Source organism: Panthera pardus, unplaced genomic scaffold, assembly GCF_024362965.1.
Source record: "Panthera pardus isolate Hobbes unplaced genomic scaffold, ASM2436296v1 HiC_scaffold_10, whole genome shotgun sequence".
NCBI lineage: Eukaryota > Metazoa > Chordata > Mammalia > Carnivora > Felidae > Panthera > Panthera pardus.
Window position 1 is genome coordinate 6,761,978 of NW_026526655.1, and position 27,855 is coordinate 6,789,832.

Sequence of the window (27,855 nt, forward strand, 5' to 3'; positions counted from 1 at the left end):
AAAGACCTGTATACAAATGTTCATGGCAGATTTACGTGCAATAGTTCAGAACTAGGAACTGCTCAAATGTCCACTAACACGTACACGGATCAACAAATTGTGGGAAAAGAACAAACTGTGGTTATACCCGATGTGGAAAATTTCAAAATGATTATACTGAGCCAAAGATGCCATAAAAAGGGGGACATACTTTCAACTTATAGTGAATTACTATTCAATTCAATTTACATGGGATTATTCAATTTATCTAGACTTCTTTTAAAAACGCAAAATAATCTTGAAGACAGAAAACAGACCCATGTCTGCCTGGGGAGGGGTGTAGACAAAGGATGGATCCCCAGGAAACCTTCAGGGGGATGGAACCATTCAGGGGATGGAAATGTTTGCTGCCCTGACTGGTGACCGTTTCAACAGGGGTGGGGCCGGGGGTGTGAACACCCTACAAGCCTTACACTTTAAATAGCGCAGCTCCTTGTACCGCAACGACACCTCAACTAAGTTATAAAAAGTACATCTAATGCACCGGAATAGTCTTTAAAGGACAGGGTGAACCTTTCTCCGAATGACTGGGGTGACCATATAGTTTTATCATCCAAGCCAGGAAATTTGTGCAAGTCAAAGTGAGTGCTAAAAATAATTAACGGGTGTTATCTCATCTACAACAGGGTGTGTGAGCTGGCAGTGCCCTGCACAAAACAGCGCTTACGGCTTTGGGAACAACAAATACCCAATCTATCCCTCAGTGTGATTAGATACTTGTTACATAAAGCAAACCGCAACGTTCACTCCTCAGAAGACAGCCAGAGCTGGCAACGGCCAGCGGGAAAGCAGTCACGGAAATGGTGCCGGTCTTCAGTGTCGCGCAGGACAGATGCCAAGGCTCCCGCCTCAAGGTCAGTGTCCCTCCGGCCCCATCAAGGACGGGGTGGGGCCCAACCCACTCCTAACTACTCCCCAAATGTGTTAATTACTCTGATCTACAATCTCTGGACTTTGGCAGCCAGGGACCATCAGGCAACGGTGGAGAGGGCACCTGACACGACCAGGTTGTTGCTGTTGTTGTTTTAAGTATATTTTGAGAAAGAGAGAGAGACAGCACAAGCAAGGAAGGAACAGAGACAGAGGGGGGAGGGAGAGAGAGAGAGAGGGAGTGAGAGAGAGAGAGGGAGTGAGAGAGAGAGAGAGAGAGAGACAGACAGACAGACAGAGAATCCCAAGCAGGCTCCGTGCTTTTAGCGCAGAGCCTGATACGGGGCTGGAACTCATGAAACCACAAAATCATGACCTAAGCCGAAGTGGGTCACCCAACTGACTGAGCCACCCAGGCACCCCATGAACCAGTTTTTCCAATGCAAGTCCAGCAGGGGACACCTGGCTGGCTGAGTCAGCAGAGCACAGGACTCTGGATCTCAGGGTCATGAGTTCCAGGTTGGGCATAGAGCCTACTTAAAAACTAAATTAAACGTAAATGTAAATGTAAATGTAAATGTAAATATAAATATAAATATAAATATAAATATAAATATAAATATAAATATATAAATGGTACAGAAGGGACAGCCAGTGAACAGCCCTGTGCAGGGGGTGCTCCCAGACTTCTGAGAACACCTCAACACTGGACTGAAGTCTCGAGGTTTAGCTGAACATCCTGCAGAGAACTGGGACAGCAGTTCCTACAGTCCTCCTCCTGACTAAAAAAAAGAAAAGCCGGGGGTTGGGGGTGGGGGTTGGGGATCATGCCTTTCATTCTTGAGTTTACATTTCAAAGCAGGTGCTTCAGCTGTGGAGAGGGAGGGATTATTGAGTCAATAAACCAAAGCCTCCCCACCACAGAGCAGGGAATTATCTTAATTTGATAACAAGTCATTTCAAGGAAATAAAAGGATCCTATTCACTACTCTACCTGCCCTGAAATACCAGGTTATCCTGGGACAGAAAAGTAGGGGTTTTTCTAAGAAAAAATATAATATCCTACAGAATGATTCCATTTTCCTAACTTTCAAGGGAAAAAAAAAAAACAAAACAGGACTTGACTCAATCATATTCCTGGCACATGTACCAAAGAATACTGGGTAAAGGATGACTGAAATTATTACTTTCCTAGACACCCTAAGAAAAAACTCACGCACATCCACATACCTTCTCCAGTGTTTGTCTTCCCGAAAAACTAAATGTACTAGAGTCAAACTACAGTCTCTCAACTGTCCATTCTGGTTGTTTCCTCTATCACTTGTAAATAAGAACAATTAGAAGCATCAACAGCTCGCTCTCTCTCTCTCTCTCTCTCTCTCTCTCTCTGAAAATGGCTTACATTTCACAAACGCAACCCCTCCTGGACAACACCACACGGCCCAAACCAGTGAGAGTCCTCCTTCACCCCCACCTCTAAATACACCTAAGAGACCACCACTGGCCCCAGCACTCACCACAAGGTTGTCAGGAAACAGTGTCCCCTCCCTCTGCCTGCTTGGAACAACTGTAAGACCTGAGTCTGAACCCCTGCCGTGGAGCACCTGGCTCTGAGGCTCCAGAGGCAGGCGCTGCCTACAGCAAAACCCCACACTTAGCAAACACACGCTACCAATTTGGCCCAACGCCTGCTTCTTCCTGCTTCTTGAATCTGAGAACACAGAGTGGCTTATGGAGCAGAGGATTTGCTGGATTCACTTCCTCCTGCAGCTGCTCACTCGGTCCCATTCCACCGCCCAAAGGGTGTTTTAACAATCACAGCCTTTAATTCGCTAAGCACCTACTATGTGCCGGGCACTTGCCCCACCAGCATACGTGAGTACTATGACAATGGGAGGACAAAGCGACAGGTGTTGAGAAGCGCAGCTCCCACAGCCGACAGCTGGCACAGCCAGGACGTGAGGTCAGCTCTCCTGGAGCCCTGTGCTTGAGCAGGAACCAGGGTGGGCTTGCTCGTGGCAGGGAGCCCAGGTGGCAGGCGCTGCTGTCCTAAATACGTGGGGCTTCCCATCTGGCACGTCTTCTAGCTTAAGAGGACACATGGGACACCCTCAACCCACGAGAACGACCCGCCCCACCCCAGCTCCAGGCCTGCAGTCACAGAAATTGGGAAGAGTTTTTCCATGAAGGAAATTTGCCAACTATATATATAGCTTTTCCTCTCTCCAGGCCAAAGTGACTGGCGTAGGGGTTTTGCCCAGGAAATATCCGAACTCCAAACAAGCTGAGAAGGAAAACTGATGTTGAAATCTGGATAAAGGTCATGGCTCCTCGGCAAAGGAGCAGCCCTGATCACCCCACAGGCTGACGTCGACTGGAAACAGCTGAGAAAGTCAGGTCCAGGGTTCCACCCTGTGCAGTTCTACTAGGGAACGTTCATTCATTCAACAAACACGAATGCCTAACAGACGAGATTTAAAACCACTAAAAATATTACTTAAAATCATTGCATAGCTTCTTTCTTACTTGAAGTTATTAGGCAATAACTACTAAAAACAGGAACCTTTTATTTCTCCTGTTTTTAGTAGTTATTGCTTGATAATTCTAAGGATAATAACTCTCCCAATACCTACTCTTCAGCAGCAGATGCTATTTTTTTAACACTCTCTGGACTCCATCTAAAATTCCTGTGTATCGGAAAAACTGCTGAGTGTGCAAGTTGAACCCGATTACCTTCTTACTATCACTGATGAGTGCCAGTGGAGATAGAAATCGGGAAACCCTCAGAGGGCACTTTTTTGCCAACCCAGTGACCTAGGAGAGGCTATCCCCATTTCACAGATGAGAAAATGGAGTCACACAGCTAACAAAGAAGACCACCTTTATAACAGACTTCATAAAACCTCTGCATACCATTAAATATTTCAACAATAACAGGGTACCTGGCTGGCTCAGTCAGTAGCACATGTGAGTCTTGACCTCAGGGTCATGAGTTCAAGCCCCACATCGTGCGTAGGGCCTACTCGACAATATTACTTGGGGAAAAGGAAGTCACAAATACAGACATGACAAATTACTCCTCTCTTTGCAGGGCACGGTTATCCTCACACGGTCACTTCAGGGCAATCATTAGGATGACACTAGGAGCAAAGCCCGCTGGATCAATCCCCATACCAGCAAGCCGTGCGCTGTGGAAACATGACCAGGCAGAGGGGCACCACGATACCTTGGGGAAGCCAGGTGAGATTTCAATATGGCATTCTGCAGAAGCAGTCCTCTAAACACGTATACCCCACATGAGAATACAATTCCCAATTATAGGAAATTACACTGAAATATGGCACATCTTTTTTGTGCCATGGACCCCTTGCGACAGTCTGGTGAAGCCTATGGACCCCTTCTCAGAATGTGTCTAAATACAAAAATTGAAACACTTAGGATTGCAATGGAAACCAATCTTAATAAAATGTAGTCATGTCCACAGACCCCTTGCAGGAATCTGAACGTAAGTTAAAAGCTGCTACCAGGCAACACACTTTCTTCTCTCTTCCCTCTCTCTTCTCTCTCGAAAGGAGATACGAGGGGTGCCTGGGTAACTCAGTCAGTTAGGCATCTGAGTTCTGCTCAGGTCGTGATCTCACAGGTCGTGACCTCACAGGTCGTGGGCTCTAGCCCCACAGCGGGCTGTCGGCAGGGAGCCCACTTGGGATTCTCTGAACACCCCCCCTCTTTGCCCCTCCTCCGCTCGTTCTCTCTCTCTCTCTCTCTCTCTTTCTCTCTCAAAATAAATAAACTTTAAAAGACAGAGAGAGAGATAAAGGGGGACTGGCACTCTGGCACTGATCTTGAGCTAGGAGAACCAAATTCTGGAAGGACCCAGATGACTCTGTGGAACTGCCATACTGACCAAGGACTGCCTTCTTTTGCATGGAATAAAACTTTACATGTTCACATCATTCTTATTTTGGCATTTTTTCTTATAAGCAGATGAAGAAGGATGAATGATGGCCTCCAAAATGATATGTGCACATTCTATCCCCTGGAACCTGTGAACATCAGCTTATTTAGAATAAGGATCTTTGCAAATGTAATTAAGGATCCAGAGATGAAATCATGCTAGGTTATCTGACTGGGCCCTAAATCAGTGACAAGTGTTCTGAAAACCGACGAGAGAGGAATCAGGAAGCAGGGGACAGCCATATGGAGACAGGCAGAGACTGGAGGGATGTGGCCACAAGCCCAGGAGAGCCAGGGGCTGGGAGGGGCTGGCGTGGAGTCTCCCCTAGGCCTCGGGAGGAGGCACAGTCCCGCCACACCTCCATCTTGGATTTCTGACCTCTAGAAGGGTGACAGAATAAATCTCTGTCGTTCTAGTCTGTCCTGGCAGCCCCAGGACACTAACAGTGCAGCCAAATCCTTTTCTAACAAACACATCTCTATGATTTTCTAAACATTAAATACTGGGAATTCAATATAAACTCCCTTTTATGCATGCAGTGTTATATATGGCACGATGCAGAAGTGGCCCTCTAAGCATGAATATCCTACACCTAATTCTCATCCAGTTCATACTGAAAACCCTCTTTATTGTCCATCCCCATTATCTGGCCAATCCATTTTCCTGAAATTTAAAAATAAATTTAAATTTATTTAGTAGGGCCTTCTCCTTCCCTTTACCCTGTTCTCACATGATGCCAACAGGCACTGGCGTCTCGCTTCCAGCCCTCTGCCCGTGCCCCCTCCGCTCCCTCTCACACCCCTGCCCCTCATGCCAGCGTGCACTCACTCATCCTCTGCCCTTCTCCAGCCCACCCTTCTGCTCTCGCTTCTTCCTCGGCCAGCTCAGCTCGGTCACTTCCACCCAGGTCCCCTGATCTGCCCGCTTCCTCATCATCAACCCAGCCTCGCCTCTATTCCTTTATCACAGGCACGTGACACGCTCACCAGAGATTCTGGGGAATCAGGACACAGTACAGCCCCAACCATGATCCATCTGAAATGAGGTAGACAGAAGCCGAGGAAGCTGTAAACCAGAACCAAGCCCGAATCAAATAGATCAGGCAACAAAAAGGACACAAGACAGAGCGAAGGCTGCCCTCTCAAGGAGAACCACACCCTCTCTCGGGCAGGGGGCTCAGCACAGGGGCTGCTCTGCGAGGGAGACCACACTCATTTTCCCAAACGTCCCTCCTGCGGCCTACGATGCTTGTTCTAGCCATAGCATCTGCACGAACACCTGAACACATTCTGAGCCCCCAGTGCTACAGAGTGAGGAAATAGAGTTTAAATGATCAACTTTGCCACATCTACAGATGAAATGTCTCCACCCACACAAGTGATCGTTATAGACCCATGATGTGGAAGGGCTTACGATGAAAATGTAAAGTTACACACATACTGCTCTGCGTATAACATGGGAAAAGCAGCATACGCCCCCGGCATAAGCCTGAAGGGACTCGGAGAAAGAGAAGAGCTGCTGAACTGTGACCTTTCCTCCCCTCACTTTAAATCTCCTCTAGAACCATTATTGTGATGTAAGCACTCTGCACAATAAGGGGGTAAGCTGCCTGCACGAGCTCCGGTCCCGGGACGCTCCTGGGGCCCGCCCCCCAGCCCACTCACTCGCCCCTTCTCAGTGGCCAGTCCAGCCCCCGGGCCCACAGAGATCTGCCCCACGCTCGCACTGTGTTCTGCCCCTTCTGCTGTTACACCTGTCGCGGGACACTATAATCACTTCTTTTCACGTCTAACAGGCTGTGAGAAGTCCCTGAGTGCAGGGGACATGTTTATCCATGTCCGTCTGCCCTCAGGCACTGGGCAGAGAGAGTACCTCCACGCTGGATGCTTGAAAGAAGGAAAAACAAGTCTGTCCAAAACCTGCGTCTTTTCCAATTGGTTTCTGTTTGTTTTCAGAAATCAGAATGCCAAGGTACAGCCGTAGTGTTGTCAAATTGTTGCTGGGCTCTCCAGGGGTAGATAAGAAGTTTTCACACACACACACACACACACACAAATGGACACCACCCAGAGACACACAGACACACACATGGACATACATACATGAGCGTGCGCACACACACACACACACACACACACACACACACACTCACACACACACAGAAAAAGGAGCCGGGCCCAACCCATGTCTGCTCATCAGAATCCAAAGACGCACAGCTCCCAGCAAGCTCTTGGCCCAGTACGAAGGGCATTTGTAAGAGGGTAACAGCAACCCACAGCATAGTCCACTGCGATGAACGAACCATTCAATCTCCTCTCTGAAGAGAAAGAAGAAACAAAGCCTCCTTCCTGGCTCACGCTCGCCGGCACAGAGCCCATGTGCATCCTGCACAGGGAACAGCGAGCTTCAAAGAGAAGCCCTGGCCTCAAGTCAAGACCTAAGAAAGTGTGACCAAGTGCACAGATTACTAAGGAGCCTGTGCGCATCTGGCATCACAAGAGTGTGAGTCCCAAACGTGGCTGCACTGCAAAATCATGGAAAGCACCGAAAAGTCACCCACTTACAAATTGGCATCAGAACCTCTGGGGATGGTGCCAATATTTTTTTCCCAAAGGGTGCTCAGGCACAGCCAAGTTTGGGAACTGCTGCCCTGAGTAAGCAGAAGGTGGCAACATGTTACCTTCTGACCACGGCATGAACAGGAAGACCTCCCAGAAGAGACAGTTGTCACCCTTCCTTTGAGGAATGGACAGGTCTGTAGAGGGAACTTCAGCAAAGGGCCCCCATACTGAGGAGCCCCACCAAGACCAGGGTGACCTGTGCACAGGGTACTGGTTCCCTACAAAAAGCAGGTCAGCTGGAGCAGGTCCGTGGCGAGGCGAGAGGCTGGGACAGCTGGGGAGCGCCACGTCCCATGGACTGGAGGAGGTAAGAACTGAGGTGGCCCTTGATGATTTACACTGCTTTTAGAAATGGGCAGAATGTGACTCTTTTTAATGGTTTTATATTTCAGGCATATTCCAGTCAAACTTGTCTTTCCTCTTCAAGGTCCAACTCAAGTGCGGTCGCTGCCAGGACCCCAGGGATAAGAGTAAAACAGCCCGACTGCTTTTAGGTCCAGTGAAGTCTAGAATAATCCACAGTGATTTTAATTAGAAGCTATTATTCAGCAAACAGAGAAAGTATGAAACATTTCACTTAAGAAATGTAAGTAACTCAAACTAAAAGAAAAAGGTCTAGTTAAGTACCAAAGGGTATCATAAATCAATTTGGTCCACTGCTTTCAACTACCCACTGAACAGATAGGCAGTGAGTGCCTATAATCATAATGTTAACAACAGCCAACACTTACGTCATGTCTACATTTTATCAGCTCATTCAATCCTCACAGCGACCCCGTAAGTATGTACTATTATTATCCCATTTCTCAGATGAGGAAGCTGAGGCTCAGAGTTGTTCAGTGACTTGCCCAGGGCCACTCAGCTAGTGAGCTGAGATTCATGACCTGGCTTCCCAGTCCTTGTCTCTGAGCCCTGCTGCTTCTGCACAAGGTCCCACGCTGGGTACTTTCAGCAGTGAAAAAAAGAATATAACCTAGTTCTACTGTCTAGGTTCTTACACTTGAGGAAATACAGATCCCAGACATTCAAAGACAGAGTCCCTGATTCCTCTGGGAAAACCAGAACATGGAACACCACATAGCACATCATTTTCCCCAAAAATGAAGTAAAGGGTAACCGAACCTGTTACAGCCTGAGTCCCTAACACACAAGCTGCGTAACTTATAAAGCACCGTCCTTTCCTTGGGCTCCTGTTCCCCCACAGCGCTGGCTTTCTCGGTCCCTGCTGACGGCAGCTTCCGTCCCCGCCCTCTGGCTGTTCGGGGGGACCCAGAGCCCCACCGAGGGAGGGTGCCGTGGGCACCCCCACCCACCAGCCTGGGGAACGGGACGTGCACCTGGACAAGACCAGAGCTGGCTGCTGGTCCCAGGGCCAAGGTATCGTCCAACACCAGCACCACAGCCCAAGAGGTTCGAGGCGGGGGGTCAGGCCTCAAGCTCGTGATGCTGGGACAGCAGATGACCTCCCCGACAGAGGTAAAGGGCTCCAGAGTGCGGAATGAACTTCCAGAGAGCCACCGTCCTCTCCCAGGCAATGCGGGTGCAAATGCTTCGCAATCCCCGTGGGCCCTGGGCTCCCTGCCATCCAAGGGACACGGGCCAGTACTCGGCCTGCACCCGCCTGCAGTCAGCCCTCAACCTGCTTCCCGCTGTCCATCAGCAGCATCTGTGTCACCCTCCGATGACGAGTCCCTCGGTCCTACTTAGCTTAGAAAACCTTCACTAAATTCACCTCGGCTCATTCTACCTCCCTCAAAAGGGACAGAGCCTCTGACACCAGCAACCATGAAGTCAGCCTCTGAGGTGAAATTTCCAGAACTGGAGGGGTCAGTGATGCACCCCTAGTAAAGGGAGGGCGTCCACAGCCACCTGAGTCTGGCCCTGCACACATGTACCGTGGGGCCTCGTGCAGAGCTGCTTTCTGGGAAAGCAGCAATTACCAACTGCTCAAAACCCCATTTTTCCTCACCACCCTACTGAATTCCCAAGTCATGCAAGACAAGGAACAGCATGGTACCAACGAGAAGTGCCTAGCCAAAGCGCCTGCAACCCTGCTCTCCATCCGGCCCCTCCTCTCCACAGTAGCTCCATCGAGGCTTCCACACGTCCCACTGGGCCACAGCAAGGCCACGCGTCCGACCTCTGACATCCATGCTGACCTCCTCTTCCTGCAAGACCTCGTCTTCGGCAGCAGCCAGACTTGTAACAAAAACAGTCACCAACCCCGGCTTTCAAAACCTTAACGGCTTCCCAGTACCCATGACAAAAAAGTCCAAACTCCGCACGGCGTGGAAAGCACTTCACCTCTGACCTCTGCCCATCTCGCCGCCCTCACACGCTCTGCCCTCTCTGGCGGGAACCACTTCTACCCCCGGACACTCGCATTGCTGGCCAGGGCTCCCTCTCAGCCTCAGGCCTCCAAGACTCTCGCCCCTGACACCTGCCCCCCACTGCAGCCCCGAGCTGGTTCCTCCCCGGCCCGCTGCGCCCACGGGACCACACACCACGTGAGGGCAGACCTGCCCTGCCGCCCAGAGTGCGCACTGGAAGCGTTCTGCTGGTGAGATCAGCCAGAGGAACGGGGCGGGGCCCAAGTCATCCTGGAGTCAGTGGCAATCAAGTCACCCTTCAAGCAGTACTGTGTGGGGGCTCTCAGGTACAGCAGTGAGCAAAACTAAACCCTTGCTCTCACGCAGGAGATGCTACAGCCCTGTGACAAGCAGACCCAAATGGACTCAGAGGAGGGGCTCTCAGGGTCGGGGATGGGGGGGGGGGGGGCAGGGGGAATGGAGCTGTGCCACACCCCACTACTTGGACTTGTTTTTGCTGCATTTTGACACTTCAAGTAACATTAAAGGAGGTGATGACATTTCATCGAATCTTTATTAAAATAGGACAAAGCTTTAAATGATGAAAACACTGACTTGCAAAATAAGTAAGAGCACTAAACTCTGATGGCCCTGCTCCTCCTCGCACACTCTACAGCTCTATGCCGCTCCGGGAAAGTCATAAAAGAAGCCAGTGCGGGACTGGAAGACAAAATCACCACCGAAAACTCAAAGATAAAGAGATCAGGCAAGGGGGAAATCCAAATCAATGAAAACATTTGGAAGCCCAAGAGAAAATGGAAAATCTTTCCCGAAGCAGAAAATGACATTAAACAGAAAGAATTTTTAGAATCTCTCTCTATCTGGGTGCCTGGGTGGCTCAGTTAAGCGTCTTGATTTTAGCTCATGTCATGATCTCCGGGTCGTGAAATTGAGCCCCACATCGGGCTCCGCGCTAAGCGTGGAGCCTGCTTAAGATTCTCTCGCTCTCCCTCTCCCTCCTCCCCAACTTGTGCTTTCTCTCAAAATAAAGAAATTAATTTAAAAAAAAAAACAAAAAACCTCTCTATCAAATGAGAATTGGCCTGGAGATAAAAACAAGGTAAAAAGAACATGAAAGCTATGCTGGATGGGGGTAAAAATCATAAGGAAAGGCAATAGGAAACAAAATTAAAACTTTCCTAAATAGAATCTGGGAAAGTCAACAAATTTAAATAATGCAGGAGAACTCGACAGACACGGAGATACAGAACCCTCCTGGCCAAAACCTGACAGCTTCGTCCGCCTCCACAGGGTTGTGCCGATGGCACCACCTGTCCAGTGCCCGCCCTCCGTCCCCCTCCACTCAGAACCAGCAGCAGGTGGTCTCCCGCCGCCTCCTACATACCCTCTGCCCTCTCCCTTCCTCCTCCAGATCACCCTCCACACTGCAACCAGAGTATAACATTCTCACACTGCAAGTCTGGCAAATTCACCAAACGGAACGATTCAATGGTATTACCTGGTGAAGGACGAAGCCTGGAGCCCTGCCCCTGGTCTCTCTCTCCCCCTCAGGCCTCAGCAGCCACACAGCCCTTCTTCCGCTTCTTCACACAGGCTGTGCCGTGTCCTCCATCACGAGGCCTTTGCATGCACTGGGCCCCCGACCTGCCCCATGCTAGGGTGCCTACAGGCATACACACCTGCACACACTTCCTTCAGCTGATTTACCACTAACCAGTCTTCACATCTCAAGGAAAATATCACCTCTTCAGGGGCAGTCCCCCAACTCCACCCCAGTACCAGTGGAGGGTGGGGGGGGGGGGGGGGTCCTCACTATGCAGCCTTCCTTCCCTACCACCTGTTTCAGCTGTCACCTCTTCCTGCGTGCTGCCCTGAGGCCCCAGGAGGACACGAGGTTGACGAAGAGCCCCTCTTTTCTGCTCACCAATGAAACTCCACCACTGAGAATGGTGCTCCGCCCTGGGCAGGCCCTCAATAGACATATTCTGAACCAATAAATGAGCTAACAACAAAGTTCCCGAAGAACAAGACAAAGCACATGAACCAGAACTATACAGAAAATAAAAGGAAAAAAAGATCTTTGCGAAAGTTGGAAAACCAAAAGCAAGTCGGGAAGACAGAAGATTTACTATATACCAGACAAACTAGTAAGCAAAATCCAACAGCACAGAAGAGAAAAAGAATCCCACAAGATTTCAAGCAGAAATGTACAAATATCCTCGACGATAACGACAACAGCAAGGCTAGCTTCAGATGCCTCCCCTCCAACACCAGGATCAGAAAACATGATGTCGTTGGAATTATCTAATAAAAAAAAAAAAAAAAAAGGGGGCGCCTGGGTGGCTCAGTCGGTTAAGCGGTTAAGCGTCCGACTTCGGCTCAGGTCACGATCTCACTGTCCGTGAGTTCGAGCCCCGCGTCGGGCTCTGTGCTTACTGCTCAGAACCTGGAGCCTGTTTCAGATTCTGTGTCTCCCTCTCTCTCTGACCCTCCCCCGTTCATGCTCTGTCTCTCCCTGTCTCAAAAATAAATAAAACGTTAAAAAAAAAAATACAACACCATATTTTGTTTCCTTTGTGGAAAGCAGAACATTCTACATTATTTTTCTTTGTTCTTTGGTGCCTTCTCATTTTCATTAGTGTAATACAAACAACAGTTGGTGAAAGAAAGCACTGAGAAGCGTGTTCTATGTGACTAAACACCCTGTCAGTTACAAAGGTTGACCAGAAAAGGACATCACCAATTGGGCTGGCTATAAGCAGATACAGCATAAGAAAATCTGTGAATTATAAATGTATTTTTTAAAGGAATTTTTAAACTCAAATCATTAACAAATATCAACAGTGCACACACCACTCACAAAAATGCCAAACAGAAGAGAGGTACCAAGGAAGCATCCAATCAAGAAAGCACAACACTCAGCCACCAAACACAGGAGTCCGAAGTGCACAAATCCCGACAAGTAGAAAATGTCTAAAGTTCACTATTACAGGCAAAGAGCTCCAGACTGAAGTAAAACGACTTCTAACAACATGCTGCTTACAAGAATTACAATCTAAAATAACAAGGAAAAACTGAAGCTAGAAGTGAGGGTGGGAGAGGGAAGTACGCATTATTAAATTCTGAACAAAAAAAGATGGCAATGTTAGCATCAGAGTACAGTGAGTGGTAAGAACTATTCAGTGTGAACAAGACGGTACCTTATTGACAAATGGCTACTCAGTAATGGTGGTATTAACATCCACGTGCTTTTTTTTTTAAAGAGCTTCAAAAATGATGAAGGTGAAACATGTTGCAAATGTTAAGAATAAAATGACAAATATAATTGTCCTGAAATAGAGTAATTCTTCATCAGTCTATGGAAGATCAGGTAAATTAAAAACAGGATCATAAGAAGACCTAAACAACAAATTTCATAAATGATGACAAAGACCAAACATTACTCCCTTTGGTAAATACATCATCCTTCAAGTAAATGGTATCTCACGTTTTATAATCGGTGATCTTAATGCAGACACCTATAAATATCACTGAGCGACAAGATGCAGAAAAAATTAAACTAGTGAAAACTGCAGATTCACTCATAAGTGGAAGAGGCTGAGAGGCTAAACAGAGCTTCTGGTAATACCATAGGACTGGTGGGAAAAACACAAATTCAGAGCCCAATAGAGAACGAATACCTCAAATTTACAGAGGAGACTCCTGAAGGAGTATCCCATAAGGAGTGCAAAGAGACCAGCCAATGGAAGAAGTAAAGCCCACATTCAAATCAGCTCTATCACAAACTGGACTTAAGATAATCTGCTGCTACCCTGCTTACCTAACCAGAAGCAAAAGTAAATGCTCTCTAAGGGAAGACAGCATCACCTGAGCATAAAATTATCTTGACAGTTTCCAACCATATTTGTCAACCAAAATTAACAGGCATGCAAGAAAAAAAGACTAAAGGAACAAAAGCCAACAGAAAGGCCAGACAATAGAAGAAGACCCATAAAAGAACCAGATATTTGAGTTTTCAGACATAGACTTTAACATAAATATGCTTAATATAGGGACTGTGGCAGGCAACTAGAAATCTTTTTTAAAAAATCAAATGAAAATTCTCAAGCTGAAAGACAAAAGAACTGAAATGGATTTTTTTAAGTTCGTTTATTTATTTTTGAGAGAGAGACAGAGAAAGCAAGGGAGGGGCAGAGGGAGAGAGAGAGAGAGAGAGAGAGAGAGAGAGAGAGAGAGAGAGAGGAATCCCAAGCAGACTCTGTGTGGACAGCACAGAGCCCAGTGTGGGGCTCAAACCCACGAACTGTGAGATCATGACCTGAGCCAAAACCAAGAGTTGGACTCTTAACCAACTGAGCCACCCAGGTGCCCCCTGAAATGGATTTAATAACAAACAAGAAAGACCTGAAGAACATCAAAAGATAATAATGATAATAAAACACCCTGAGAGAAAAGAATAGAAAATACTCTTTTTAAAGAATACAAAAAACAAATGGAAGAGAGTGAAAAGATCTAACACACAAGCCCCAGGATAAGAGGAAAAAATGAATGGGTAGAAGCAACACCTGAAGAAATAATAACCAAGACTTTGCCCAAACTGACAATAAAAGGAATCTAAATCCAAAGATTTCAGAAGTGCTAGGAATACTAAGCAAGATAAATACAAAGAGCTGTGTCTGGAAAAATCGTAAAAAAAAACATAATAAAATTTTTAAAGTAGTAGGAAGAATATACTACTCCATCCAAGGAGCAACAATGAGTTGCTAATGAGTTTCTAACAGAAATAATGGAAGCTAAAATACAAGGACTTTTTTTTTTAATGTAAGCTATCTGTGCCACGTGGGGCTAAAACTCATGACCCTGAGACCAAGAGTCGCACGCTCCACCAACTGAGCCAGCCAGGCACCCCTACAATGACATCTCTAGATTGCTCTAAGAAAATAACTGCCACGCTAGAATTGTGTAACAAGCAAAAAGGTGAAATAAAGGTATTTCAAACAAAAAGAGAAACCTATATTAAAGAAATACTGAAGGGAGTTTTTCCACACAGAAGGAATATTACCACAAATGGATCACAGAAATACAAAAAGAAATGAAAAGCAACAGAAAGCTTAAATATCCATTATAAATCTAAATGAAGGTCCTATGAGGCTTCAAATATTTATAAAATTAAAGAAACCAGCAGAAAGGCTAGAGGATAGTACAGAGATGGTTGTTTTTTATTTAAGTACCACAATTTAATTGTAATTTCAATTATGATTTCAGTAGCAATGAAGAGTATAGAGAGTGTAAAGGCTCTAGGGTCCTCGCGTTATCTGGGAAGCACTAGAAGTATACTTCTTTATTTAGTACTTTAGTACTCTTATTAGAATTTAATTAAAGTCAAGGATGTATTTTGTAATCTGTAAAATATACACTAAAATAATGTATACACTTGTTTTTGATGTTTGTTTATTTTTGAGAAAGAGAGACAGAGCATGAGCAGGGGAGGGGCAGAGAGAGAGGGAGATACAGGATCTGAAGCAGGCTCCAGGCTCCAAGCTGTCAGCGCAGAGCCCAATGAGGGGCTCAAACCCATGAACCGTGAGATCATGACCTGAGCCAAAGTCAGACGCTCAACTAACTGAGCCACCCAAATACCCCTAAAATAATGCATACAAAACAAGCCATAACAGGGGCACCTGGATGGCCCAGTCGGTTAAGTGTCCAACTTCGGCTCAGGTCATGATCTCACGGTTTGTGTGTTTGAGCCCCACATCCGCTGGCTCTGTGCTGACAGCTTAGAGCCTGGAGCCTGCTTTGGATTCTGTGTCTCCCTCCTTCTCTGCCCCTCCCCTGCTTGCACTCTGTCTCTCTCTCCTTCAAAAATAAATAAACATTAAAAAAAAAAATTAAAAAAAATTAAAGAACTGAATCTTTAAAAAAAAAAAAGCTATAACAGAAGGTAAAAAGAAATAATTAATCCATTTAAGAAAGGAAGAAATGTGTGAAAAAATATAAAAAGACATAAAGAATATGTTAGATTTATACCCAAATACAAGAGTATCTAAACTAATCACAGATTAAAAATAATCCAACCCAACTGAAAATATAATCCCATTAAATAATACAATGGTTAATTTTAAAAACCACAAAACCATATGTTGCTTACAAGAGATACACCCTATATATAAACAAAAAGGCTTGAAAGCAAAAGAATCGAAAATTATGTACCATTACTCAAAATAATTACCAACCACAAAAAAGCTATTGCAGCTATAGTAACATCAAAGTAAACTTTAAGGCAAAAAAATATGAAGAGAACAGAAGGTTATTTCATAAAAGGCTCAATCTAGTAAGAATATAAAATAACCCTAAATCTATATGCACTTAAACATAACCCTCTACATATATAAAGCAGGACTAGCAGAATGAAAACAAAAACCAGGTAAGTACAAAATCACAGGAGGTTTTAATCAATCTTAATAATTAATAGGAAAAGTGGAAAAACAAATCAGTAGGTTATAAAATATTTGAGAAAAATAACTAAACCTTTGTCCTAATCAACTGCATACAGGAACTACTGAATCTGAGTTACAGTCAAATGCACATGGAACATTTATGAAAACTTGTAGCTGATAAAAAGTCTCATCAATTTCAAAGGTTTAAAATCACAAAGTATATTCTCTGATCATAGTAAAATTAAGCTAGAAATCAATAACAATACAACAAGAAAAATCCCCCAAGTGCCATGATATTAGGAAATGTACAGATCACAAAAGATACAAAATAATATACATTATGAGTCCCATTTATATCAAATATCTAAAACCATCAAAACTAATCTACAGTATTGGATGGTCAGGATAGTGTTTACATTTGGAGAGGGGAGGGTAACCATGACTGTGAGAGATCATGAGCGGAGCCTCTCTGGGCCTGGATATGTTCTATCACTCAATCTGAGTGGTCATTACACATCAAGCTTGCACTTATATTCATGTATTTTTTCGTAGGCAAGTCATTTTTCCATTTAAAAACTTATCTGAAATATATAGTTTCAGTAAAGTGGAAATTCTGCATTGATAAACTCCTTTGGAAAGTTATAGTAGTAAAAATACACCTTCAGCATAAATCTGTAATTTTATGATCATAAAGCTGAAAATAATTTTAAAACATGTTAGAAAATGAGAAGGAAAGAAGCATGAAGGTAAATGAGAATTTTTACCTGGTAACTTCAGCCCCACCATTACTAGATGAAATCTACTTTAAAAGAAAAAAAAAAAAAAAAAAAAGACAGGGGTACCTGGGTGGCTCAGTCAGTTAAGCATCCAACTTCAGCTCAGGTGGTGATCTCATGGTTCATGAGTTCGAGCCCTGTGTCGGGCTCTGCGCTGACAGCTCAGAGCCTGGAGCCTGCTTCCAATACTGTGTCTCCCTCTCTCTCTGCCCTTCCCCCATGCTCACTCGCTCGCTCTCAAAAATAAAAAAGACAAAGCACTAAAACTATCACAACCAGTAAGGGCAAATTTAGATAGAGAAAGCCAATGAATAAGGTAATTTGAACCCTAAAAACACAGTGTCTAACTATCTGAAAGCCCATGAAAAAAACTAATTCATAAAGAGAGATATTCAAATAGCCAATGTTCAACCTCACTTTGATAGTTGAAGAAACAAATCAAAACAAATTACCTTTTTTATTTGAGAGAAAGAGAGAACGTGAGCAGGGTAGAGGGGCAGGGGGAGAGAGAGAATCTCAAGCAGGCTCCACATTCCGCGTGGAGCCAGATGCAAGGCTCAATCCCACAACCCTGGGACCATGACCTGAGCTGAAATCAACAGTTGGACGCTCAACTGACTTGAGTCACCCAGGTACCCCAACAAATTACCATTTTTAAACTATCAAAATGGCAAAGATATCCTAAAATGTTAAAACATGGTGTTTGCAAAAGGATTTAAAAAAAGAACTTTTAGGGCGCCTGGGTGGCTTAGTCAGTTAAGCATCCCACTTAAGCTCAGGTCATGATCTCACAGTTTGTGGGTTCAAGCCCCACATCGGGCTCTGTGCTGACAATGCAGAGCCTGCTCAGGATTCTCTCTCTCCTCTCTCTCTCTGCCCCTCCCCTGCTAGAGCATGTGCACATGTTCTCTCTCTCTCTCTCTCTCTCTCTCTCTCTCTCTCTCTAAAAATAAATCAACTTAAGAAAAAAAGAACTTTCATGAAGTCCCATTGATATAAGTTCTAAGGGCAAGTTGGCAATGAAATATGAAAAGCCTCTAAGTTTTCAGAGATTAGTATTAACATGTTTAATCATCAGAAACATATAATTTCACATTACAGAGGCTGGAACCTAAAGCTGGCAAATTCCCTTCTTCTCTTCATGCCACTTTTTTGGCCTTGTGAGGGGGCAGCCCCACCTGAAGGTGAGAAGGCAGAAGACATCGTGAGCTCTACTCCCCATCTTCTGGAAGCTCCCGCTGCCGCCACGCCACCAAGGAAGAATCTGAAGACAATCTCTACGTCTCCAGCCTCACCCCAGCCTCACACTGTTCTTAAAGAACAGGACGACAAGCAGACCCCCTCTAGTTACATGAGCCTCGTTTGTGACACCTCCTCCATGCAGCCTGTCTAAAATCTCTCCCCTCCCCACATACCTTCCCCCATGTCCCTTGGCAGTCTCTTGTCCTATGGGCCCTCATTTCTTATAACGTGATAGCTCTCTGGCCATCCGGGGGAGAAATAAAAATGGAGCCTTTTGTACTGTGGAGTAAATGTACTCATGCTTCTCAGCTACCAAAGGTTTCCAACTGCAGCAGCTTTCACGGACTGATTGTAGCAGGCAGGCAATTTAGTAGACATTGTGCAATTGGGGAATTACTCCAGGAATAGCTGGAAAACCAAACGAGATGTCCCAGGAAACGCAGCAGCTTCTGGACAAATGCATTCGTCCTGCACTTGCTCCTGGCGCACGTGTGCCAAGCACTGGCCAAGTCCACGGCCGGGCCCTGCCTTTCGGGAGGGCCGACTTCAGACAGACCCACACGGGGACTCGGGCAGTTTGCTGTATGGTAAGTACCAGGTTCGGGGTGTGGACGAGAAATACTGCAGGGGTGACTGAGAGGAAAGATCATCAAGTGTGAATTTTAAGCCGAGAAAATACTTCTATTGCTCACAGCTCCAGAACTGCCGGACTCTCTACGGAAGCATGACCGGCGGGAAGCGGGCCGTGAACTCGCCCCGTGTATCTCCATGTTCCATACGCCGTCATGGATCACTCATGGGATGAGCTTGCCTACCTACGCATGTTTCTGGGTAACCTCAGTATTAATCTTTCTCTTGTCCCCTCTCAGTACATCCTCAGGTGAAAAGGCAGTTTTTAAAGCACTAACGAAATCAAAAATAAATGTGAGAGAATCGGTGCCTCGTCCCTGAAGGCTGGGAATCGTCCGTGACTACCTGACAGAGATGTGGCTCCAGAGGTTTCTCCAACACAGACTGCCTCCACATCTGCAAGTCCAGTGTGGGCACTCTGCACACATTTCCCATAGAGACAACATACAAATCAGGGTTCACTGTCGGAGCAGGCTGACAGAGCTCCGAATTAACTCACATGGTACCAAAAGCATAGTGCCATTCTATTTTTTCCATATTTTTACTGAGATATAATTCCTACACAGTTCACCCTTTTAAAGTGTACAACTTAGTGGCTTTTAGCATACTCCCAAAGTTGGGCAACTATCACCTGTATCTAATTTTAGAACCTTTTGTCACCCCTGAAAAAAGCCTGTACCTCCAGCAACCGTCCCTCCCTCCTCCACAGGCCCCCGCCCCCACCACTCAGCTACTTTCTGTCTCTACAGATTTGCCTACTGTGGCATTTCATATAAATGGAATCATCAAATATGTGGCCTTTTGTGTCTGGCTTCTTTCATTTAGCTAACGTGTCCAAGGCTCATATAAGTCGTGACATGTATCACCCATTTTTCAGAGGCCTTTTAACAGCTCCTACTTTGTACCTCAAATGGAATTCCATTTCCAAGAATTTAAAGAAATAATCAGAAATGCACCAAAGGATCTGTGTCCAAGTGCATATCACAATATTACTTACGATAGGAAAATACGTTCAATATAGGGACTGGTTAAATTTAACACACATATACGCTGAAATACTATGCAACAGTAATACACAAGATTTTAGAGGACATTACAAGCGAAAAGGCTCACTGTTAACTAAAGAAAGAAGGTTAAAAAACCATATTTTATAAAATGTATTTGGTGGGAATGACATCGGCCGAAATTATTACCAGTTATCTTTGGGTAATAGGAATATGGATTGTTTTAAATTTCCTATTTACATTTACATACTTGAAAATTTTCTTCAATAACTGGATCAGAAAAGTGTTTTGTCTTTTTATTTTAAATTTTTTTTAATGTTTATTTTTGAGAGAGAGAGAGAGACAGAGTGTGAGCAGGGGAGAGGCAGAGAAGGAGGGAGACACAGAATCCAAAGCAGGCTCCAGGCTCTGAACTGTCAGCACGGAGCCTGACACAGGGCTCAAACCCACGAACCAGGAGATCATGATCTGAGTCGAAGCTGGATGCTTAACCGACTGAGCCACCCAGGCACCCCTGAAAAGTATTTTGTCTTTAATCACACTCTTCTACTGGGAGAAAAAACAACCTTCAGAATGTGAACAGAAAGGCACTCAGAGTTCAATTAAGAGTCCCTCATGTTTTCATCACATAGACAATTTCATTGTGTATATAATTATATACATACACACACACATAATGAAAATGAGAATAAGCTAATCAGTGGGTTGTTTTTAAAAGTTGTGAAAAGCAGAAAAGAGACAATGAATATAAATGCAGAAACTCAATTAGGTGCCAGAAAAAATGGAACTGATCAATAATCCAAGAACTGGTTCCCATATAAAACAACAAAAGTGATGGAGTTTAAGAAATCTGACAAGAAAAACAAAAGCTAAACAAATGAAATTAGAAATACAAAAGGGATATAACCAGACACACTGATGCTTCAAGTGCAAATAATATATGCCACTGAATTTGAAGGTGCAGGATAAGTGGGAAAGTAAAATACAAAAATGAAGTCAAGCAGTAAAAAAGCTCCAATCATCAGGAAGCAAAAACAAACCTTTTCACAGCCTTACCTCCCTGAAGAGTCCTTATGACCGAGAATTTAAAGTAATTTCTCTCAGCTGTTCAAGAAACCGTCAATTCTAAAGCCATATAAAGTGTTCCAGAACACATAAAGTTATGGAAAGTTACTAAATTAATTTTATGGGGCTAGTCTAACTCTGGGATCAAAACAGCAAAGGCTACCTACCTCCTACTCCAGAGGAAATGTCCATCCATACACATTAGATAGGAAAAGCCTAAACAAAACGAGGTTGTAAAATCTAACATGGCCAAGACCAACTTATTATTAGGAAGTGTGTAAATACCTAAAACCAACATGATCAACTAAATTAATGCTCAAAACACCCCAATAAAAGTCAACACCTCTTCCTATTAACACTCTAAAAGCCACAAATCACAGAATAATCCACTTACATAGTTTTCAAAGTATCTCCCCAGCTAGTAAGTAAACAATAAAATTGATGGTGAAAAAGTAAAAACATTCCAAGTAAATCGAAGCATCAAGTAAGAGAGACCACCAGGGAAGTCTGACTAATTCAATAAGCCATGAACCAGAACCAAGAGCAGTTAGATACATCAAAACAAAATAAATAGAAGTTTAAATGGAGGAAGAAAAATCCCATTTGCAACAGCAACATCAATAATCAGCCCATAAATAAATAAAACAAAACCTGAAACTATCCGAAACTAACATGCAAAATGTCAGATCCTAAATGTAAAGAAAGTTACGCACTTTGATGGAGTTACAAAAGAATTGAAAAAAAAAAATCAGGTATAATACTTTACTTCTAGATGGACTAGCTTAATCATAGAAACATACTTTTAAATACTCCACTCCTGCCCTTAGAATCACACTTTATATAGAACGATTTTAAAGTCAGCCCCTGAAACCAAAATTAGTCACACCAGAAATGCTATCTATATAGTGATTAAAAAATATGAGGAACATTTAGATCAACTGACATGGAAAAATGTCCACCATAAATTCTCAAGAGGGGGGAGGGAAAAAAAAAAAAAAGCAAGTGTAAAACAAAAGGATCATAAAAATCTCATGGTGTATGTGGGTGAAGGCACACATATTTAGAAATAAAGACAGGGGCGCCTGGGTGGCTCAAGTTGGTTAAGCATCCGACTTCGGCTCAGGTCATGATCTCACACTCCGCAGGTTCGAGCCCCGCGTCGGGCTCTGTGCTGACAGCTCGGAGCCTGGAGCCTGGAGCCTGCTTTGGATTCTGTGTCTCCCTCTCTCTGACCCTCTCCCGTTCACACTCTTTCTCTGTCTCAAAAATAAATAAACATTAAAAATTTTTTTTTTTTTTTTTTTTTTTTTTTTTTTTTTTTAAAGAAATACAGACAAACACTCTAGAGTGAGCACCTGGCTACCTCTGGACAGTGAGGTCACATGAATTTATGCCCTTAGAACTTTTGCAAAAAGTACAACATAACTGCTATAAATTGGGCAGGTGGCAGGGGGTACGAGGACAGTCTAAAAGTAAAGAAGAAAAGAAATACACCAAAGTATCAACAGTATATGTCTTGAGGTAGCTGAATTATGGTTACGTGCTTCAACATATTTTCCCGTGTTTTCCAAATTTTCTACAATAATCATAAGAAACAAAGCTCTGTGCAAAACCTAGAGAAATGTAACAACACGTTAAAAACAGTTCACTTGGACCCTCTTGTTCTTTCGAGCTTACATGTGCCAAATTCCCAGTTTTTCTCCAACCACAGTATGATTTTCAACATTAAATTCAAAATTTACCAGGAAGCATTCCAATCAGAGAAAAGAACTGCTCGCACGCACGTGTTCAAATTAAAAAGGAAAGCTACACATGGTGAAGAATCGAGAAAGGTGTGGTCCGGAGTCTTACCGTGAAACTGTTGTTGACGTTCTTGGTGCTGGATTCAGCCACGCTGGCATCTGTCAGGTCCACCTCGTCAAATATGATGGACTGCAGAGAGGCACAGGCACCAGGGTCAGTGCGCAGCCAAGGCACCCAGCCCAGCATTGCCCCCCCCCCTCTCCTCAACCCTAGTCAAACACCCACAGATGCCCACGTGCCTGGAACCCTGGAACCTTGAGCACTTGACACTTGAGGACTAAAGGTGCAGTGACTATACACGGAGCACAGAGCTCACAGGTAGAGCTCCGGGTGTTAATCCAGGAGTTCATTAGTGATTGCATTCGTGGAAGCAAAACAAAACACTGTGATTTCTGTATTTAACTTTTGTACTGCTCAGCATTTCACTTTTATATGTGAAATATGCCTTCCCACAGAGTCCACCTGAGGGAACAGGGGTCCAGACTGAGGATCTCCTGTCCTTCCGGTTTTGGTTTGTCCAGCCAACACACTTAGCGGGAAAGGTCCTGGCTGAAATAAATAATTCTAGGAAGAGAGACCAACCCAAATAGAAGGGATGTGGCCATGAACAAAAAAAAAACAAAAAACAAGGGAGCAGAGCAGAAGGAATTCAGTCCTGAAGAGAGAGACCACCAGACTCCAGGAGGAGGATGGGAGAATGAATGAGTCCTGGGACCTTCTCCCCAGCCCATTTCCACCCTCACTCTCCCCCTCCAAATCCCCTCATCAGTCCACACCTCCCACTTACCTTACTGTCCCCTCTAAGAGGAGTCTACTGGGAACCCTGGAGGAAATGCTAATGACTTAGAAAGACTCAGCCTTTTAAGTAACCTCCTCCCCCCACTCCATACACACAAAGAACTAAAATAACTATGAGTGTTTTGTTTTGTTTTTTTAAATGAGGGATGTGGTCAGAACCCTATCTAAACAAGTTGTTCTGTTCAATTTCACATTTGAATGCACTCCCTAGGGATACATCTCCAACACAAATCTGGAATCCGAATCATTTACATTTTAATACCAAAATATAAGTATTGACAACAATACTAATACTGGTATTCAGAATACCAAAAACTAGCTTTGCATTTACTGCATTTATGTAAACACAGCAGTAATTTAGTGGGTTTGACTGGCTCCTTGTCTTCCACTAAGCTGCCTGGTGGCTCTCACGGTAAAGCTCACATACAAGATTGCACATGGAAAGAAGGACCACGGCCAGAAGCCTAGAGACAGAATCTCAGTTCTGCTCACACACCAAGAAGCCCAACATACTTCAGAAACACTTTTAATCAGTTTCATAGATATTTACTACCTGTCTCCAAACTAAGCTGTACACGTTAAAGGTGTACAGCTTTTTGCTTGCCAATTATACCTCAATAAAGCACTTTTTTAAAAAAGACATTTTAATTTTAGTCCGTAATAAAAGAGTTCTAAGGCTGTGACCCCCCAATCCTTCCGAAAGAAGGATCTCTAACTGTAATTTGATTATTTCTGTGACATTTCCCCTTTTCTTCATTGGTGACATATGACATTAAGGAAAGAGAAAAATGAGTAAAAGTCAGTGTCTGTAAGAAATAGAACATGGCTTGAGACAAATTAAAGCTAGCACCCTAGAGTATTGCCAAACTCACTGGAAGTAACAGATCCAAGAAGCGAAGGTTTCTCCCAAGACGCGGACCCCGTGGGAACCCTCTCCCCGGCAGCCCCTCCACCGCATCTCACCTTGGCCGTTTTTGCATAGTACAGCGTCCGCCCCCGCAGCTTGAAGTATCTCCTTTTTGATCGCTGGAATGAATTGTTCTGTTTGGTCAGCATCCCCTCTTTGATGACGGTCTGAAAGCACAGAAATGATTCATGAGCAAGCGTTTGCATGGTGCCCTCGGGCCCGTCCGGCAGAACTGCACACAGACGGGCCAGTGCGTGCATGTCCCTAACGGGCCAGTGGCCTAACTGAAGGAGGGATTCCCCCACTCTCCCCAGACCCTGACTACTTATGGACCGGCCGAGCGTGCTGCTTGGGGGGGGAGGGGCTACACGATTCTCTGAGGGACACCAGCGTGCCTGAGTGGTGAGGTTGTCTGGGGCCCAAGGTGTGCCCGGCTATGCCCTGGGGATCAGCAGCAGGGGACGTGAAGGCTTGCAGGCCAACAGTAGGCAGCAAGGGGCCAGAGCATTTTCCAACTTCAGCGTTTGGTATTTTTCAGCTATTCTTGGCCCCGTCTCCGTGTTCTCTGGCTTCCTGCCATTTCTCAGGATCCTGTTGCCAAAACTGTCGACGTAGGTTGCTGTGGGGTTCAGCGTAGCTGCAGGCCTGCACCCCACTCAACCGTCACCCCATTCACAAGCTAGGCATGTGCCTCCGCCCACGCTACAGAGAGAAGTTCCACGACCAAAGTCACGAAAACTCCTCTCATCCCATAAATCTGATGCATCCGCCACAAACTGGAGTTCCCTTAACAATCCAGGTGGACAGCACTCCACTCACCTTGGCTCAATGAAAGCCAAGAATGGGACATGCCTTCTCCTGGACCTGCTTCTCTCTTGTGCTGTCCCCTGTGCTGGTCTGACAGGACAAAAGGAGCCCTGCAGAGCACTCAGAAGTTAAATGCTCAAGGAACCACTTGATCATTACACATCTGAACCGCTGGGAGCCACTAAGAGTCAAAACGAATAAACAACGTGCATGAAACAAGAGCCTGGCTCTCGGCATGTGCACCCCGTTTTCCCCAGCTGACAGAAACGGCCATTCTCCACAGAGTCCCACCATGGAGTCAGGCAGAATGCACAAAACTCTGCTCAAGTACACAAATACTGGTTCAGAGGAGTTTGGGTTGAATTACCCAATCCCACATTGCTTTGCACTCTAAGTAACTTCTTTAAGAAAGTATCTGTCGGAAGCACTTGGGTGCTGTGGCCACCGAAGACGACGTAAGACAAAACCAGACACAGAAACTTCACGTAACCCAAACACATCAGAAGGCAAGAGTGGAACAGCAGCGCTGCCCGGTCCCAACATCAGCCAACTCCAGACAGAGAAGCGGGGAGCTTGGGATGCAGTCACCCCCCACCCCAAGAAGCATGACAAAGAAAGCCTCCCGTCCCACACACACCACTAACACCGGGTCAGGCACCAGAACCCCAACCTGAGCAGCCCGGGGGGGGGGCCTGGGATTGCGGGCCGTTGCTCTCTCCTTACCCTGCCACCGGGCATCCTCTCCATGGGCCTCCCGGGCAGGGGAGCCGCCCGTGCCGGCTCCCGACCACGTGCCAGGTACCGTGGGGTCTGTGGGGGCAGGGCTGGCCTAGCAGGACGAACAGCAACCTTCTCCGACTCCCAGGACAAAAATCACTGAGGAACCTCCTTCCTCAGGTAATTAAAGAGTGCCGGCAGGAGAGAGAGGAACACAGCATCACCCAGTGATCCAAGAACAAACTACTGACCACAGTCACAGAACGCAAACTGCCATCCTTAGCTACAGGACGGCGCTGGCTTTTCTGAAGTGCGGGAGCATGTGCTGAACCAGAGGCTGATCCCAGGCGGAGAGAAAGCCCCACCTCTGAACCCAGGAGCTGCAGGTAGAAACCAGTCCTCGGTACGGAAGGACTACCAGGTTGCCTCCTCACACTGTTTTCAGACCCAAGTACACATGGACACTCATGTCAACGTGCTCTTCAGAGACCTGATGCAGACCCACGGGCGCCAGCACTGCGCTCCGGGCCAGCCTCTCCTCCTTGGCCTGAGGCCTCGCTCACAGGCGAAGCACCTCTCCTCGCCCCCACGCGTCTTGCTTACCTCTGCAGGGGGGGTCACCACTTCCATCTCTTCCCTAAATGCAAAGCTAAAAAAAAAAAAAAAAAAAGACGACGACGACAACAAAACCAACAAGCTCCGACCCAGAAAAGTTATAATAAGTTATTTTTAAAAGATAAACGCTGCAGTATTTTTTCTTGCATCTCCCGCCACACATCTCACACATAAAAGAAAAGAAAAATTAAAACACAATCCAGTCCACCACACACACACACACATCTTTCAGAAAGCGGATGAGAGCTGCGATCTTGGGCTACCCGAGGAGGGCCGCTGTTCTATTTATAGAACAAGAGCACTCAGAAAAAGACTCTGGTGGGTTTCAGCGGAAAAGGCTGGGGAAAAGATAAAGACCAGTATTTCTTTGAAGCTTTCTCAGAAACTGTGTCTCTTCTCCTGATTCGCTGCTCGAGAATACTACAGATATGCTGCAGAATATTTTTAAACACTCAGTCAAAAGCAATGAACTAAAAGTGGTCAAGAAAATAACACCCCTGAATAATCTGCTATGTTTTGCATTTGGCAGCTTGTAACTGGCACCCACAGGAAACACTGCTCAGCTGGCAGGGCTCCTCCTCATGCCCAACAGAGCGGAGAACCAGCAGTCAAAACCCCAGACTCCAGCACAGCTCGCTCAGGGCGTGCTGGGCGGCCAGACTCCCAGAACCGTTTGGTCAAGTTCCGTGCACAAACAAAAGGGCCCACTCTGTCCTTCCAGCCATCCAGGGCACCTTCATTACCATCAGGAACAAGAAAGGACCGATTTGAAACACACTCAGGCACTGAGAATCAGGTAGAGTGCAAAAGCGAGCCCCATGCCCACCTCCAAACAGGAAATCCCCAGGCTGGACTCCAGGGATGAAACCAGCAGTCTTCGGCCCGGGCGCCACGGCCACCCGCAGTGAGCAGACAGACCGCTCCTGGCCCATGGGCGAGACTACCCGGGCACCTGCTGTTGGGGAAGTTCAAGTCTCCAGTCATCCTGCCCGGGAACAAAGGGCTGAGGAACGCAGCTCTGGAAATGCCCTTAAAGAGGCTTCAAACCAGTGGGCAGGGAAAGGCGAGAGCAGGCCCCGCGAGCCCTGCTCAAACCTGCTCTCAGATCACTGATTGTCAGGCCTGTCGGTCTCCGGCCCTCATGTACACTTTGGAAAGATGGTTCTGGCCACAGTGTGGAGGAAAGGGGGAGGGAAATCTGGAGGCATGCAGAACACTCCAGAAACTCTTATA

The 27,855-nt window shown here is 45.7% G+C and overlaps 1 protein-coding gene and 2 long non-coding RNA genes across 8 annotated transcripts in view; 2 read left to right on the forward strand and 1 right to left on the reverse strand.

Moving 5' to 3' along the window:
* Positions 1-27,855, reverse strand: part of DGKD (diacylglycerol kinase delta) — a 113,686-nt gene that overhangs the window by 64,907 nt on the left and 20,924 nt on the right. For 3 of the 6 annotated variants that reach the window (XM_053903553.1, XM_053903552.1, XM_053903551.1), the window contains exons 2-3: positions 24,540-24,650; positions 22,827-22,907 (exon numbers count right to left, since the gene is read on the reverse strand). In XM_053903553.1, coding sequence (XP_053759528.1) covers positions 22,827-22,907; positions 24,540-24,650 — 192 coding nt within the window. Of the gene's footprint in view, positions 1-2,139; positions 2,224-2,426; positions 2,679-22,826; positions 22,908-24,539; positions 24,651-26,013; positions 26,140-27,855 lie in introns of those variants that run through there. The other 3 variants (XM_019445514.2, XM_053903563.1, XM_053903561.1) reach the window with 3 other exon arrangements.
* On the forward strand, positions 581-6,789 carry LOC109264885 (uncharacterized). The gene is made up of 3 exons (XR_002078913.2): positions 581-893; positions 4,001-4,149; positions 5,837-6,789. It is a non-coding gene; the product is annotated as an uncharacterized LOC109264885 (long non-coding RNA).
* Positions 6,946-19,698, forward strand: LOC109264884 (uncharacterized). Its single transcript, XR_002078912.2, has 2 exons — positions 6,946-7,795; positions 18,136-19,698. It is a non-coding gene; the product is annotated as an uncharacterized LOC109264884 (long non-coding RNA).